Here is a 14522-nt window from a genome sequence, read left to right as displayed (position 1 = left end):
GGGGCAAAAATTAAAAACATTCAACATGGACAAAATAAAATACAAAAATATATATGTTGTTGTGCATTAATACTTTACCCACATCTGTGAAGAAACATTTACAAGTAAAAAACACAAGTTTACTACAATTCTATCAGTTTGCTAAGTCTGTATAAAATGCAAGGCTTTCTCATTCAAGTAAATGATTGTTAGCAAATTATAGTGCAATTGACATAACATATAGATCAAGTGCTAAAGTCTTACTGTTGAATTTAATGAAAAGTCAAGAAGTAAGATTAATTACGATAAACTGACAACTTAATATAAAAACTCCCTATAAAGAAAGTCACATATATACAAAAGCAGTCATGATGAATAGTTTAAAAAAGCTAAATTTAGATGAAAAATGTTAAGTTATGCATACCATGTTAATGACTGCCCAAGGTTACATAGAAATATGTGTGTATATATAAATCTTAATAACGACCAAAAACACAGCACTAAGACAAAACATTTACAAGGAAGTGGGGGGATACATTTCAAGGTGGCATAGGTAAAATATGGCCTGGGTGTCAATGTGTTAATAATCAAAATTTGTTAACGACCATTTCCACGAATACAAGTAATTAACACCATTACCTATGACAGAGTGGGTTATCTGCCCTTAATGACACCAAGTTAGTCTTATTAATAATATTAACCACAAGTACTTTTTCATGACTGATGGGAATGCATGAGTGTCTAGGATAATGTACCGCATTTGGTGAACTAGCATGATACTGCAATATCGAAAAAAAAGTTCTCTTTACCCGAAACAATAGAGTAAGTGATTTCGGCATTTATCCCTTTGTCTTGGTCAATGGCCGTGAGTTGGGCTACAGATGTCCCAATGGTGGACGTCTCGAACACGTCGGTCTCAAGGACATCCGAAATGAACTGTGGGGGGTGGTCATTGACGTCTTTCACAGTGATGGTCACTCGGGTGAAATTCTTGTTGGATGGAACCCCCTGGTCTCGGACCATGACCGTCAACACGTGCTTGTTCATCACTTCTCTGTCCAGGGCTCGCTTGACACTGATTACACCTACAAGAACATTGAAATTAGTTTTGAAAATAATCATTATCTCGTTTAATGACTTGACTGACCACTGAACTGTAATTTCTTTACTACTTGAAATGTCATTGTCTAACAAATTATAAAGATTTTCATCCACATTTACCCTACATTTTTGTTTTTATTTCTTGTTTCTCTCTCTTTTTTAATTTTTTGCTTCAGTATGTTTTCATGATTTGGTTTCAACAGGCCATTAAATATTGTTATTCATGCAGTGCAGAGTCATACTGGCAACTTGAGGGGGTCAGCACCGAAACTACACCAATTAACTTTTACGCTTCTGCACAAAGCTACAAACAGGGAAGCTTGAATTAAACTCTCATTCATAAACCTGGAAAATCGGGGAAATATACACTCTACTGTTTCATTCATTCAGAAAAGCACAGTGACCCCCAACTTTTGTTTCATTTTTCTGTGCAAGGGTGCAATCTGGCATTTTCCAGATGTAAATGTCTTCTCAATCATTTTATTGATATTTCAAAAAGAGAAAATTTTTTGGTACCAGTTTCACTGTCGATTTCAAACAACTGGAGACTGATTGCGTTAGCGGCTCCCGTCAGCTTGTAGAACAGCCGGCTGTTTAAATCGTTGTCTTTCGCGGAAATGGTGAGGACACTGGTTCCCATGGCAACAGACTCCGAGACGTCCCTCTTGTATTCAGCTTCCGTGAACTCCGGTGTATTGTCATTTATATCTAGGACTGTCACATAGACCTAATAAAGAGAAGAATAGAGTGTTGGAAACCTTCTCTTTTATAAAACCCAAATACAAATACCAGTACTTTCAATAACTATATTATATAAAAACATGTTTTTACACATTATTAAGACAGTTATTCTAGCTATTTGTGTGGTTTTATGTGTACATAAAGCCAATGATGTTTTCTTTTTTGTTTTTTATCTCTCAGTTCCCGCTATACCTAGCACATTTCAGCTAGTTAGATCAATTTGTTCACAGATTTTTATGTTCTTATGTTTACCAGATGCAAAGAAAAAATGAGTTTATCTAAATTTAATCCATTCTCTGTGTTATCCAGCATTAATCAGGGAAAATTTGGGTACCGCTGAGAATAATGGAGGCTGATGCATTGTGTTTTTCGAAGCTTCAAAAAGCTTACGTCTTAGCTTAATTAACAAAATATGATTTCAGCCCACCGAATGGGATCCAATGGGTAATGAGCCAAGCCAAGCCGCCATGAAGCCTTGGTCTACGAGTATTTCTGTCTCCCATTTATTTCATCTTGTGAGATGTTAGCTTCATAAAATACATGCATAGATAAAGCCTTAAACACTGCATCAATTCTTTTTGACTTTTATATTCCATTTGCTTTAGATTATTCATAAAATACATGCAGAGAGAAAATGCTTAGATATCAATTTTATTCAGTGTTTTTCTATATTTTTCCATTTGCTTTTTAAGATCTAGAATTACTTCCGATATGACCATAAAAACCTCTCTTTATGTTATCTGTGTGACAGACTCTCCGATTTCCGTGTGCGAAGGTCACCAACATTTTATGGATGTGGCTAATCTATCTTCTCCTAACAACCCTGAATTAGCGGACACACAAATAAATCTCCGATTTTCACTTCTACCACCTCGAGTACCCAACAAAAATGACACATCAAGGCTCGGATCAGGGGGCAGTAATTTACTCTAGGGGATTGAAAAACACAATCACCATCACTCCTCTCATTGAAGAGCTGTGAAAACACTTGTGGAAGGTGTACAGATGCTCTCCAATTTATAGCGAGAAAACACTTCAGATATCAGAAGTTCATATTCTCTAAAGTACATGGTAAAGGACCCTAAGACCATTCTCCCTGATTGTCTATCTCCTATTATTACCTGGTTTTAGGTAATGTTTTTATTTTCGGTGAATAACAAATACAGGAAGATTATCCCCAGATAAAGATCTAATAAGCAGACAATCCCAAGTCTCCAACCGCTAGCAATTTTTTCTTCATTTCTTTGAAGTACAAAAAAATCTGTGTGGGAGATATGCTTAGCATTTAGTAAATAATATTTTTTAGAAAGATTTATCAAATATTTTCTATTAATTGCAATTTAAGGAGATTAGAGAGGGGAGACACACCAGTTATTCAAAGCAACAGAATGTCTAATTTTAGTGCAAGTTCTTGCAGTTTATAAAAAATTTACAAAATAATGAGTTTGATAAAATGCCAGGATGAAAATGAGCTAATGATTCCCGCTAAAAAGTAGAATTGCAAAACGTTTGCTCTGTAAAATACAGCCACAAAAATATTTACATTATTTAAGGTTAATCTGTTCTCCAAAGCTACCAGATTTATTTGAGCCATCCATTATAAATGAAGAACTAATTGGCAATTCAAAGTTTTTTCGGTGAGCACTTGCAGGAAAGATTTGTAAACAGAGTGATAATGCAGTCCTCTTGCTTTTCTCTCATCTCTCACTTTACGGAATAAAATTGGCAGCTTCATTTCCACAGATTCTATCTTTAAAATGCATGAAAGAGCAGAATCTCTCTCACTTCAAGGTGAAGGAAGTAAATTAAAGAACCTGTGCAGATTTTATACAGAAAGAGATAGATCAATTTAAAGGGAAGCTTTCATCACAATGACTTTGCCAAAAAAAAAAAAAAAAATGGTGCAACTTTTTTTACATGTTTAAAGCAACACTGCCTCAGCATGTGATGAATTTTGACTTTTGACTGCAGTTAAATTCTCTCACATCAACTATTTGAAGTCCTCACTTCAAAATACCCTGATAAAGACTTCATGCCTATTTTAACATATATATTTCCCAGGATGTGAGATAAATCTCTAGACTTCCCTATCAGATAAGGACCACTTCTATAATCTGCTCATCAAAGAATCACGAAATTAACTAATATTTGCTACAATTATCACAATTCGTATTATATGGCACACCTATGGGCTCATATCAGTAGATGATATTTCATATTAGTGTTTTCACTTCACACCTCTGAAAAGGCAATTGAGTAATCTTGGTTAATCTGAGATTACTCTTAATTAAAATATAAGCATTAATATAGGTAAAGACCCCAGGTAAATATAAGCCTATCATCAGACACTTAATCCCCCCAACAAAGGCTGATTTTACAATATGGAGAAAGGGTATTTAAAAATATTTAAAATCAACAATAGTTCCCCCATTTTTTTAATGGAATTCTCTTTTGAGGGGAAGAAGAAGATGTACGAGATCTATAAAATCTTATAACCTTGACAGAAGTTTGATGGACGCCGTCCGTTGTCATGACGGTCAGATTGTAATGGTCCCGTCGTTCACGGTCCAGTTTCTTGGCTGTCACTATGTTTCCATACTCAGGATTTATAACAAACTGGTTCTCTGGATCACCATCTAAACAAAAACAAATCATCATTTCAATAAAATTCCTGTCTCTAATTAATTTTTTTTTCATAACTGTCTTACAGAAAAACATGCTTAAAGCAAGGTGCCAGGGATGAACAATTTTGGTTTTTATTTAAACATAATTTGTTATACTCATCAAGTATTCAAGATAATTTAGAACTATTGGGAATGAAATCATTTCGTTGTAAGTGTGATTTCAATATAAGCATGTTCACAATATTTGTGTTTGACTGTATATGTAAAATAGATAAACATGCACATCATTACACAATGAATGACAGGTCATGTGCCAGCTTTGAAATATCTGACACCTCAGCACAAGCTGGGGGTGATGAGGACTACAAATTGTTTCAGATAAATATGACATTCACATTACATCATAACTGACAAAATTCTGCACATCATCATAACAAGCAAAAGGATGAACCCTATTAATTTTGATGAAGAGCAGAATTCGGAGTGTTTTTCTATGACACCTGGTGACCTGGCCTTGGTTTATGATGATAGGGCCATCTGCCATTCAGAAATGTCAGACAAAAGGCCCTGTGTTTATGTACCATAAAAACCATGTGTACCTGTCAGGGAGTACCACAGTTTGTCCCCGTCCGCATCGTCAGCGTGGAACACGTCCAGTACCTCCCCGACCTTACAGTTCTCCATCAGCTGGACCTCGTAGTGGGGGAGGGGGAATTTGGGAGGGTTCGGAGACATGGTGGGTCCGCGGAGAACCGCCAGCCTCACTCTTGCGGTGGCTTTCTTCTTGTCTTTACCATTATCAAAAGCCTGAACCTAATAATAAAAGATTACACCTTTCTAATTATTTTCTCAGGTTTCTTCATGGCAAAAGGATATATTTTGATGCAATACTTTCTTCTGATCTTGTTTTTATGAATTCATGCTTTGGTGAATATACCGACACAAAACCAGGTATACTACTGTTGGGAAAACAACTTATTTCTTTACCTTTAAGTCATAACTCCCAACATTAAGGAGACCTTTAGCATAAATCATCCCAGTGTTTTTGTCAATGCCGAATGTCTGTTTTTTGCCCTTCAGCCTGTATGTAATCTGGCCATTGGGACCGATGTCCTCGTCCCTGGCCGTGACTCTCAGTAAGGGGGTCTTCCCTTTGTCCTCTGTAACTGCCATCATCCGGGCTCTGTAGACCTTCTCCAGGAACTCCGGCCTCTTGTCATTCTGGTCCAGGATTTGAATGACCACATAAGCAGTGGAGGACAGGACAGGAAAACCAGAATCAGACACCACAATCTGTTTGAGAGACAAAATTCTTGGGTCAGTTTTTGACAGTCGTATAATACAAATATATTTCAGTACACAGTGTTTGTTTGTGTATGTCATTTTGAACCAAATCATTTTATCTATTAGAAAGTCTAAATTTCTAATTTTGATTTCTTTGAGAGTCTGGGGTCAAACATTAACTGTTTTCTTTAATAGCCACCCCATCCTCTTTTGGAGACTTATGTATCCCCCCCCTCTCTTTTCAAATAAAAAAAAATCAAATGAAATCTTCACAGTATGCTATGCATGTTTTTTTTTTTTTTCAAATAAAAAGCTGATAAAAAGTCTAAATAATTTTCATGTAAACAGAGAGCATAACATAGGATTTTACTTAAATAACAAAAATGTACTGGAAAATGAAACCAATATGCACACAGTACCAGCAAATAGCTATTAAGTGCATTATCACTTCAATCAATTCAATAAACTATATGTTATACTGGCTTTTTCCCTTTGTGCAACAGTTTACATAAGACATTATCAGTCTTAATTTCAGTGCACAATTCACAAAGGAATTCTTTCAGAAGAGAGAAGAAAATCGGATCTATGGAGGAATCTTTCTGATCAGTGCAGCTAGCCCTAATGAGAGTGAATTTGACAGGCTTTGAGATTCCCGGCCATAAATCATTACAAAATAAAAGAGTTCCGACAAAGTTGCATAATTTCATGTCAATTTCCTCTTTTTCAAAAAAGTTAATTACCCTCAAAATACGCAATAATTGATCTCTGTGAAACTGTTTTGAGCTTTCCTCTGAATAGAAAGAGGGGTCGGTGTTTTCAATGCTTTGTGCAAGTTAAAGCTTTTTATTCATTAAAGGATGAACTCTCTCTGTCTCTCACACTTCCAGAAGTCAAACGCACATAATTGGAATTATTCTGAACTTGTCAGCAAAATTTATCTTTATAAACAGAAATGAAACAGGTGAAATTGAACATGAAAGACCGCCAGACTTCACACACAAGAAAAAAATAAAGAGAATTCCCTTTTTTTATATCGGCATTCATCACTTGACAGTAGGATCTGACAATAATAACCACTCACAAACCTGACAAGCAAAAAGTCATAATTTTACTTCATGGATAGTTAGGCTTATGAACTTCTCGGTAAGGTCACCGATATTAAATAATTTCGTCTAATTTACGTCCAATTTCACGCGGCCAGTTCCTAGACGGCTGGGGTTTAGCGTCACATGGGGATCAAGCTGGAGACGAGACCTGACACTCACAAGTATACTCTGAGCTATAATAAGATTTGATATATACGTAAACAGTCCATGCCAAGGCCCCCATCGGAGAAGGTAGGCTCCAGAGCTACCAATTTGGAATGTCGATTCAATATAGATCACAAAATAAACATGGCTAAACAAGGGTGGGTATTTTGCTGAGCACATCATAAACATTCACATTAAGTGCACCAAAACCATTGTGACTGACAATCCTATCCTTTCGCTTGCTGATCATGCAGTTTAAACTTATCTGCAGACTTAAAGTTTCTCATTTGAAAATCTAATTAAATTCTTTTTTTCTCTTCTCTAGACCATAAATACCCAATGGTTCCTTTTCACCCTTTATCAGATTTCCACAAATAAAAGTGGATGAAAATTTTTTTTAAGGTAGTGTAAAAAAAACCAAATGGACTAAGCAGTCCCTATAAACCTCTTAAAATTCAAGCTCCCACAAAGAGTTTTACCTTTGCAACCCTAAGACAGCTTGTAGAAATGCAATATACCTCTGACTGTATGGTCCACTGGCCTGAGCAAAGGCTCGGCCAGTGTCCCTAACTTGAAACCCGTATGCCAATTCTCTGAACAAAATAAAAATAGCCCTCCCCATCTAGAGTCCCTTTATCCATCTCCTTGTCCCTCTCTTTATGTTACAGAGTCGTGAGAGGTCATGCAAAGAATTTTGCCCATTAAGATTTATACCCGAGATTGCTGTTTGTCAGCGGAGGCTTTTTGATGAAACATGCAACCTGCTGACTTCAGTAGAACACACTAAAAATATACATCTGATCTACATATCTACCTCACTGACCATTAAAGTACATCTTAACAAGGTCTGGCCCCCATTGATCCACCTGTTATATCTATCAAATAGGAGAAGAGATGTCAGGCATTCAATATTATCATCTAAGATTTCACAAAATAAACTTCTCCTGCATCCGCAGATGGAGTCCCTGATAGAACTAGAACTATTTTAATCTACGCATATATTAATGACGTAACATAAAATTTATATAAACTCCATGAACCAGTAACTCTAACCCTTGCAATAAGGTAAATTAAGGTACTAGAGAAAACGACCCTTGACAAAGTTTAGACTTGATCATAAACAAATCTAATTTATCGAGGTTAATATCTCGAGACTTGCTGTTTCCCCCAACCCAGATCTCTCAAACCTTCCTCGGCATGTAAAGAGGCTCGGGAAATGCATTAACTCAATTGAATTTGAATTTTTGAGTCCCTTCAATTGAAAGGTGCTTTGAAATATTAACAGTTCATGGCTTATATGCCTTTCTCCTTCAAATCTTGCATCTTTAAAAAGTCTGAACTAATAAAAATCCAATAAAAACTTTTAGAAAGTTATTTCAAAATCATTAACATAGTTTAAAAGTTGAAAATCTTAAGTGCAGGGCACATTAACCTTAAAGACTTGCATTCAGTTTCAAGGATATCTACAAAAATTAAGTTTGAATGTTAAAACTTTTTTCAAAGTAAAAAAAAAAAATAACAATTTCTGCTTTAATGCAACCTTATAACGAATGCCATAATGTTCCACATCAATTATCATTTGACAATAGACAAAGCTTGACACATAATGACAGGTTAAAGAAAAACTTTTCCCTGTTGGTTGCTGCTTCAAGTATTCCACTTATCTTGTACCCTCACTATTTACAAATTCTACAGATATTTAGATTTCTGTATATAAACCATCTTCTAAGCATGTGCTTAACAATTGAAAGAATATTTCTGTTTTTATTTGTTATCTGTCAAAACAAGAAACACCGATACCAACTGATAATATTTTTTACTCCATAACAATTGGATATGAAGCATAAAGAAAGTGCCAAGTTCTTTCAACATGCTGGAGATTTTTTTTTAGCATTGCAATATACATATGCCAACTCCCCCCTTGGTTTACAAGAAACCAACGCTGTCAAAGACCCCTGAGGCAGCTGAGTGACCAAGGCTGAAGGAGATTTTCCCCATTTCCGGGTTACCTGTCGGACAATCTTGGTCATTACTCAGCTTTAGGTCACACTAATTAACCAATGGAACCCATCTCTTTGGATGAAAGGATACACATGCTTCATCCAAGACAGTCTAGCTGTTGAAGACACTTGAGCTGAAATTGGAATCCAAGTGCCATCTCTGCAGTATTCAAGTACTAGTGTCTGGCTTTTCCAAAAAAAATGGCAAAATCAGATTTCGACTGGAAGCTGTTAAACTTCAGGTCTAGATAATTTAATATTACTTTTTCTTTCTCCACGTTTTCTTCCATTAGACATTAATTGATGAAACAGATATGTCAAGAAACCGGAACCATTTGAATTTGATATTTTATCAATGCATGCTATTTTACATATTTTGAAAAAAAAAATGCAAGTTCACTTCCTTGAAAGAAAAGAAGTCAAATGGCCAAGTCCATATCCTAAGCTAATAATAAAAATTTAGATGTTTAATTGGGATGCATCTTTTTTTCAATATCATGTTTCTTCCGATTCCCCGCTCCATTAAGACCTAATTTCATTACTTTCTCAAATCTCAGATATTTCCTGTGGAAGCTAAGTTTAATTATCACAAAAATACTACAGGCCTCCAAATAGATTCACCTGACATAATCTATGAATTTGCTGAATGAAAATTAAAAAGTTTACGCAAACAGGATTATATTTCACACCTACTCTATTCGCCCAACTTCTTACGTAAGATAAAAGGGCCATTTGATCATTATACACAAATATTAGTCACACAAATGGCAAATAAGCTCTGAAATCCTAGAGAATTAATTATAAACATTATTTACATATTTAATCTTATTAGACTCATCAGCAAAATATGCTAAAGTACGAAGTGCTTTGCGTCTATATTTTAGAGAGCAAGTAGCTTGGAATTGCTCACTTAGAATAATTTTTCGGTATCTCTCATTTTGTTAAGATGAAACTGAAGCTACAAGATGAAAAACATCGCTCGAGATAAATTCGTATTTCTATGCTTCATTCATATAAAAACACATTGCTCACTATGATTACAAATGAACAACTTTGTTTTTATCTGGAAATCTAACATTTCAACAAAAACATTTTAGATTTTAATCTTTGGCTATGATGAAAAGTTAAATATTGAGTTAGAGCCTTGCCAAGCAAATAACTCCTGGAGATTTTTACACGGAATCTGTAAAATTGTATTCCTACACACATCGCCACTGTGGGGGATAAAAACGGAGAATTTCCGTTTATTGAACAATCCCTCCTGATCTCCCCCAAGTCCTATTTCAAAGAAACCAGAACATTATAACTAGAAGCTTTTAATTCCGACTGAAATAAGATATTGTTTTCAACATACGGCCTGGGAGACTTTTTTTCTTGATGTATTTTAAACAGAAAGGTCCCTGCAGAATAACACCTCTTTTTTTTAAAATCTTGGTTCCTTCTTAAATTAATTAAGACGCTACCCACACAGCTCATTTTTGTATTTAAAAATAGATAAACATGTATGTATATAAATATAATTTTTATATCCTAATTATTCAAAACATGAAAACCTGAGAAAATGGTAACTTATATAAAAGCAAACAACTGTTTTCTGTGCAATATGTCCAGAAAATCTCCAGCAGATCAAACAGTAGCAAGAATCTACTCAACAAAATGTTCTTTATCAGAATTCTACAATTTCTTTTTGGAATATTTCTCTTTTTCATCCTCTTTTTTTAAACACACATTTATTGATTTTATTTTTTGTCTGGTGTCTCTAGGAGATCTCCCCGATACATCATTTTCCGTAAAAGAGTCCATTAATTCGGAGCTGTTTGCCCAGCTCATCAGCAGAACCATAGGGGTGTCTACAGCAAAGGTGTGATCCTGGACCAATTATAAGCTAATCAGCGGCATGAAGCCGACACCCAAAAGATACAATATTGATAAAGACCCAAACCAGGGACACACAAAGCCCTCCTCTCTAATGGTGTTAATTCACTGTGTAATCATCCATTTGTTCTCTAGAGTGCACTTCTCGTTTTTCTGACACGGCTAACTTTTTTTTTTTCGATGCAAAAAGCAGAAACTGTGAAAACCGTGAAAGCATTCAATGTAAACATGCACAGAAAAAGGATGTCTGGAGAATAGTAGATATAAGGGTATATATCTTTAATGCAACCGTTCTGTGCAATTATGCACCAAAGCTGGCAAGGGTTCTGTCCTATTTCAATAGCAGCACGTCACCATACCCTGGCAGCCCGCTTGTGAAGGCTCGAATTAATTGAAGATACTCTTCTGCTGTTTTACAAACATTTCTGAGAAGGTTCTCTATTTAAGCTTGAAAAAACACTTGCAGAATCACATCAAGCACTTGACAATGGCAATGAAAAAAATTTCAGACCTACTCTATTTTTTTTAATTGAAAAAGCTATATAAGAAGGAATGTAGTGTTATTAAGCACACAACTCCCGCTAAGAAATCAAATTTCGAAAAATATATAATGATTCTACTGTCTAAAGTGACTGTTATATTGCGGGGGTAAAGAATGTGTGTTTCTCTCATTTGAATTTTGCCTTTAGATATTTTCTGCATTCTACCAAATCTTAAACATTAATAACTACCATATTGTACATGCAGAACCCATCTCCTGCCTAATTTCACTCCATGGTTCCTTTACTTTGTTAATGCAGATCTGCAGTCTGTTGTAATTAGATTGACTTCAAAATCAAAGCCGACTGCACGTCTTAATAATTACAGGGAACATTCACTTCTCTATTAAACCAACAATACTGCTCTTGATATATAAGACAAGTATATGTCTGGGAGTGGGTGATCATTGTGCATTCAAAGAGCATCTTCCCCCCCTCTAATGCTCACGACCTTGTTCGAATTGAACAACTACAAAAACACTGACGTGACAAGGCCTCGTTACGAGGTCAAACGAATTTGACATTCCACCCCCTGCTCTTGTTCCTAACCATAGTCCCCAATGGTTATCTCAGGATTAATTACCCAGGGCCCATTCTCAAAGTTTAATCGATTTCACGCGATTCAAGAAAAACATTTTCGAAAATGACCAAATCAGATTTTCTGCTCCATCTCCTCTCTCCTGGGCCAGGGCACATGTTTGCCTTCGACATGCGACACAAATGGCAAAGTGAGCAAGAAATTAAATGAAATATCCCCCAATTAGTCCTTTCAATATTTATCCCATTCAGTCTGTCAATTTTGCTTGAGGGTGTCTTTACTCGTTTTTAAAACTCCTTGCAAAGCTTGCCAAATTTAATCTGTATCTAAAATTTAAAATTTGAACAACACCAGCTTTGTTGAGGTGAAGGGTATCGGTCCATCTATGGGCATTAAGTCTATTTATAGACTCACTGACCTAATTTTTTTACACAGAAAGGACCCAAATTGCATGTCAGAAATATATCTATCTTTTTGACAGATCAAATAAGCCCTTATCAGCTTTTTCTCAAGAAAAGTGTGAGTTTTAAACAGGGCAAAAGTTGAACACCATTTAAGGTATTTAGTTGTCAATGCCTTCTTTGTGCCCTAAAAATGGATATTTTAAGATATTCATGTTGCTTTGGATAATGTCAGAGGGGAATTCAAATTTTTGACATCCAGATCAAGAAATCCTTATCTTTACATTATGTCACAATTTTTTCACCAGAAATCTTAATCTTCTTTCAATTTGAAATATTAAAAGTTTTAAAATCAGCATATTTCTTATCTATCAATTAACATTTGTATATTACATAATGGTCTTTATAGCACTGTCAATCACTGAAAAAAAAAACACTCACACAACAATGTAATATAATGACTAAAACTAAACAAGTGAACCATATCTGTTTAATCATCATTATCAATTTTATTTCACTCTGCTGTTGTGTAGGTCAATTAAATACTTGCATATCTGGAGTTAAAACTCGAATACCCTCCATTTTGTTACTGATAAACAGGTGCTTAGCATGTAGTTAAAAGAAATCTTTTCAAAGTCAATTCAGATCAACCTTACGAAGAAAAGACTACTTGAAAAAGTCAAATTATCAGAAGTCAGATTAAATTATGCCTTTAATAGTCGTCCCCCGAATGGGTCTGCAAAAATTGATTTATGCCTGCATCAATGGCTCGGGGCTTCAAAGTCACTTATCAAATGCAAACAATCCATGCAGAGATACATAAACCTCCTGATTGACTTGTTTGAAAATTGAAAAGAAAAGGTGGTCAGAAAGTGTCCAAAAAGCATGCACACAAAGTCCCCCCTCCAATGGAACTGCTCTTATTTGGATACCTTAACAAACATTCAATTCAAACACCATCTTGCAATTTTTCTTTTCGGGAACTTTATCTTCCACTTGAAAGGTGTCCCCCAACACCTGGGACAATTACAGAGGAAATTAACCCTCAATTTGTTTTTTTTTTTTTGAAAATTCATTTTGAAAGGAAAGAACTATATTTCACACCGTTAGCCTCAGCATGACTTTATAATGATCAAAAAGGACCTTTTTTTTATGACTTCCATAATTGAATGATCTTTCTTTCTTTTTAAATTCAAATGATTTTATGTCAATATTGAATGAACATTACAACAAAATTTATGTTTCATCTTATGGAAATGAAAGAGAAAACTAAACAATTTCTCTAGCATAAATGCTTATTAAATTCTGTGCCCCATTTATTTATTTTATTATTACTTTGAAGTTTGAAATAATTCAAATTTTGAATAAAAAAAAGTTTAATGATTCATTAAGAAATTCCATTCTTTATTATCATTTCATCATTGAGCCTATAATCAATCATGTGACTTTTTGGTTGTTCTAGCTGCACTGAAACCTTGCATAAGGAAGTCAGGTGAACTCTACACAAAGGGACCTAGCCAGGTACAAGCATGATATTTACAGGAAATTCTGGCACACCTTGTTTCAACTTACCTGTAAGATGTGTTTTTCTTGTCTTTCTCTGTCTAGTCTCTTTCTTGTTGTTGTGATCACTCCTATAAAAAAAAGGCTTTATAAAAATTAAAATTCCACATGTTTTCATAAATACCAGTACTGACATTTCATTTACCATGCATTTAGTTTATTCTTTTTTTTTTATTTTTCCACCCAGCATAAATCTTAATTTAATTACATAGTACATTTCAAGTTGACAAAATTGTACTCAGTTCATGAGAGGGAACAATTTTTTTAAATTGAAAATCAGAAATATCACAAATAAAATTTTGCACAAGGCTGGTTCTGATGGAAATAGCAGTATGAATTTGTAACATTCTACAGTAATACATGCTTCATGCAGAAGCAAATGAATGGGGGAGAAAAACCTTTATATTAATCTTATTAAATTTCTAGGTTTCAGGTATGAAGTTACATTTTTCACAACTTTCTAAAAAGTCATGAACTTGGAATATGTTTGTGAAGATCATGCAACAGGTATACATAAAAGAGACAAATAGGTGTGAATTTCAGTTTTATTACCCCGACAAAAGATATCAGAGCAGGTTGTATAGCAGGAATGGCGACCCCCTTACCCTGGATATCCAACCTCTCCCC

General features: G+C 35.0%; 1 protein-coding gene across 8 annotated transcripts in view; it reads right to left on the bottom strand.

Annotated features, from left to right (window-relative positions):
- LOC134238592 (protocadherin Fat 1-like) overlaps nucleotides 1–14522 on the bottom strand; it is a 54821-nt gene that overhangs the window by 19494 nt on the left and 20805 nt on the right. For all 8 annotated transcript variants that reach the window (XM_062720715.1, XM_062720721.1, XM_062720719.1 and 5 more), the window contains exons 4-9: nucleotides 13905–13966; nucleotides 5433–5738; nucleotides 5045–5258; nucleotides 4318–4457; nucleotides 1597–1807; nucleotides 789–1064 (exon numbers count right to left, since the gene is read on the bottom strand). In XM_062720715.1, coding sequence (XP_062576699.1) covers nucleotides 789–1064; nucleotides 1597–1807; nucleotides 4318–4457; nucleotides 5045–5258; nucleotides 5433–5738; nucleotides 13905–13966 — 1209 coding nt within the window. The remainder of the gene's footprint in view (nucleotides 1–788; nucleotides 1065–1596; nucleotides 1808–4317; nucleotides 4458–5044; nucleotides 5259–5432; nucleotides 5739–13904; nucleotides 13967–14522) is intronic.

This window comes from Saccostrea cucullata, unplaced genomic scaffold (genome assembly GCF_032062105.1).
Source record: "Saccostrea cucullata isolate Sc308-1 unplaced genomic scaffold, CSIRO_AGI_Scuc_v1 ctg63, whole genome shotgun sequence".
Lineage (NCBI taxonomy): Eukaryota > Metazoa > Mollusca > Bivalvia > Ostreida > Ostreidae > Saccostrea > Saccostrea cuccullata.
This window is presented reverse-complemented; position numbering and strand designations above follow the sequence as displayed.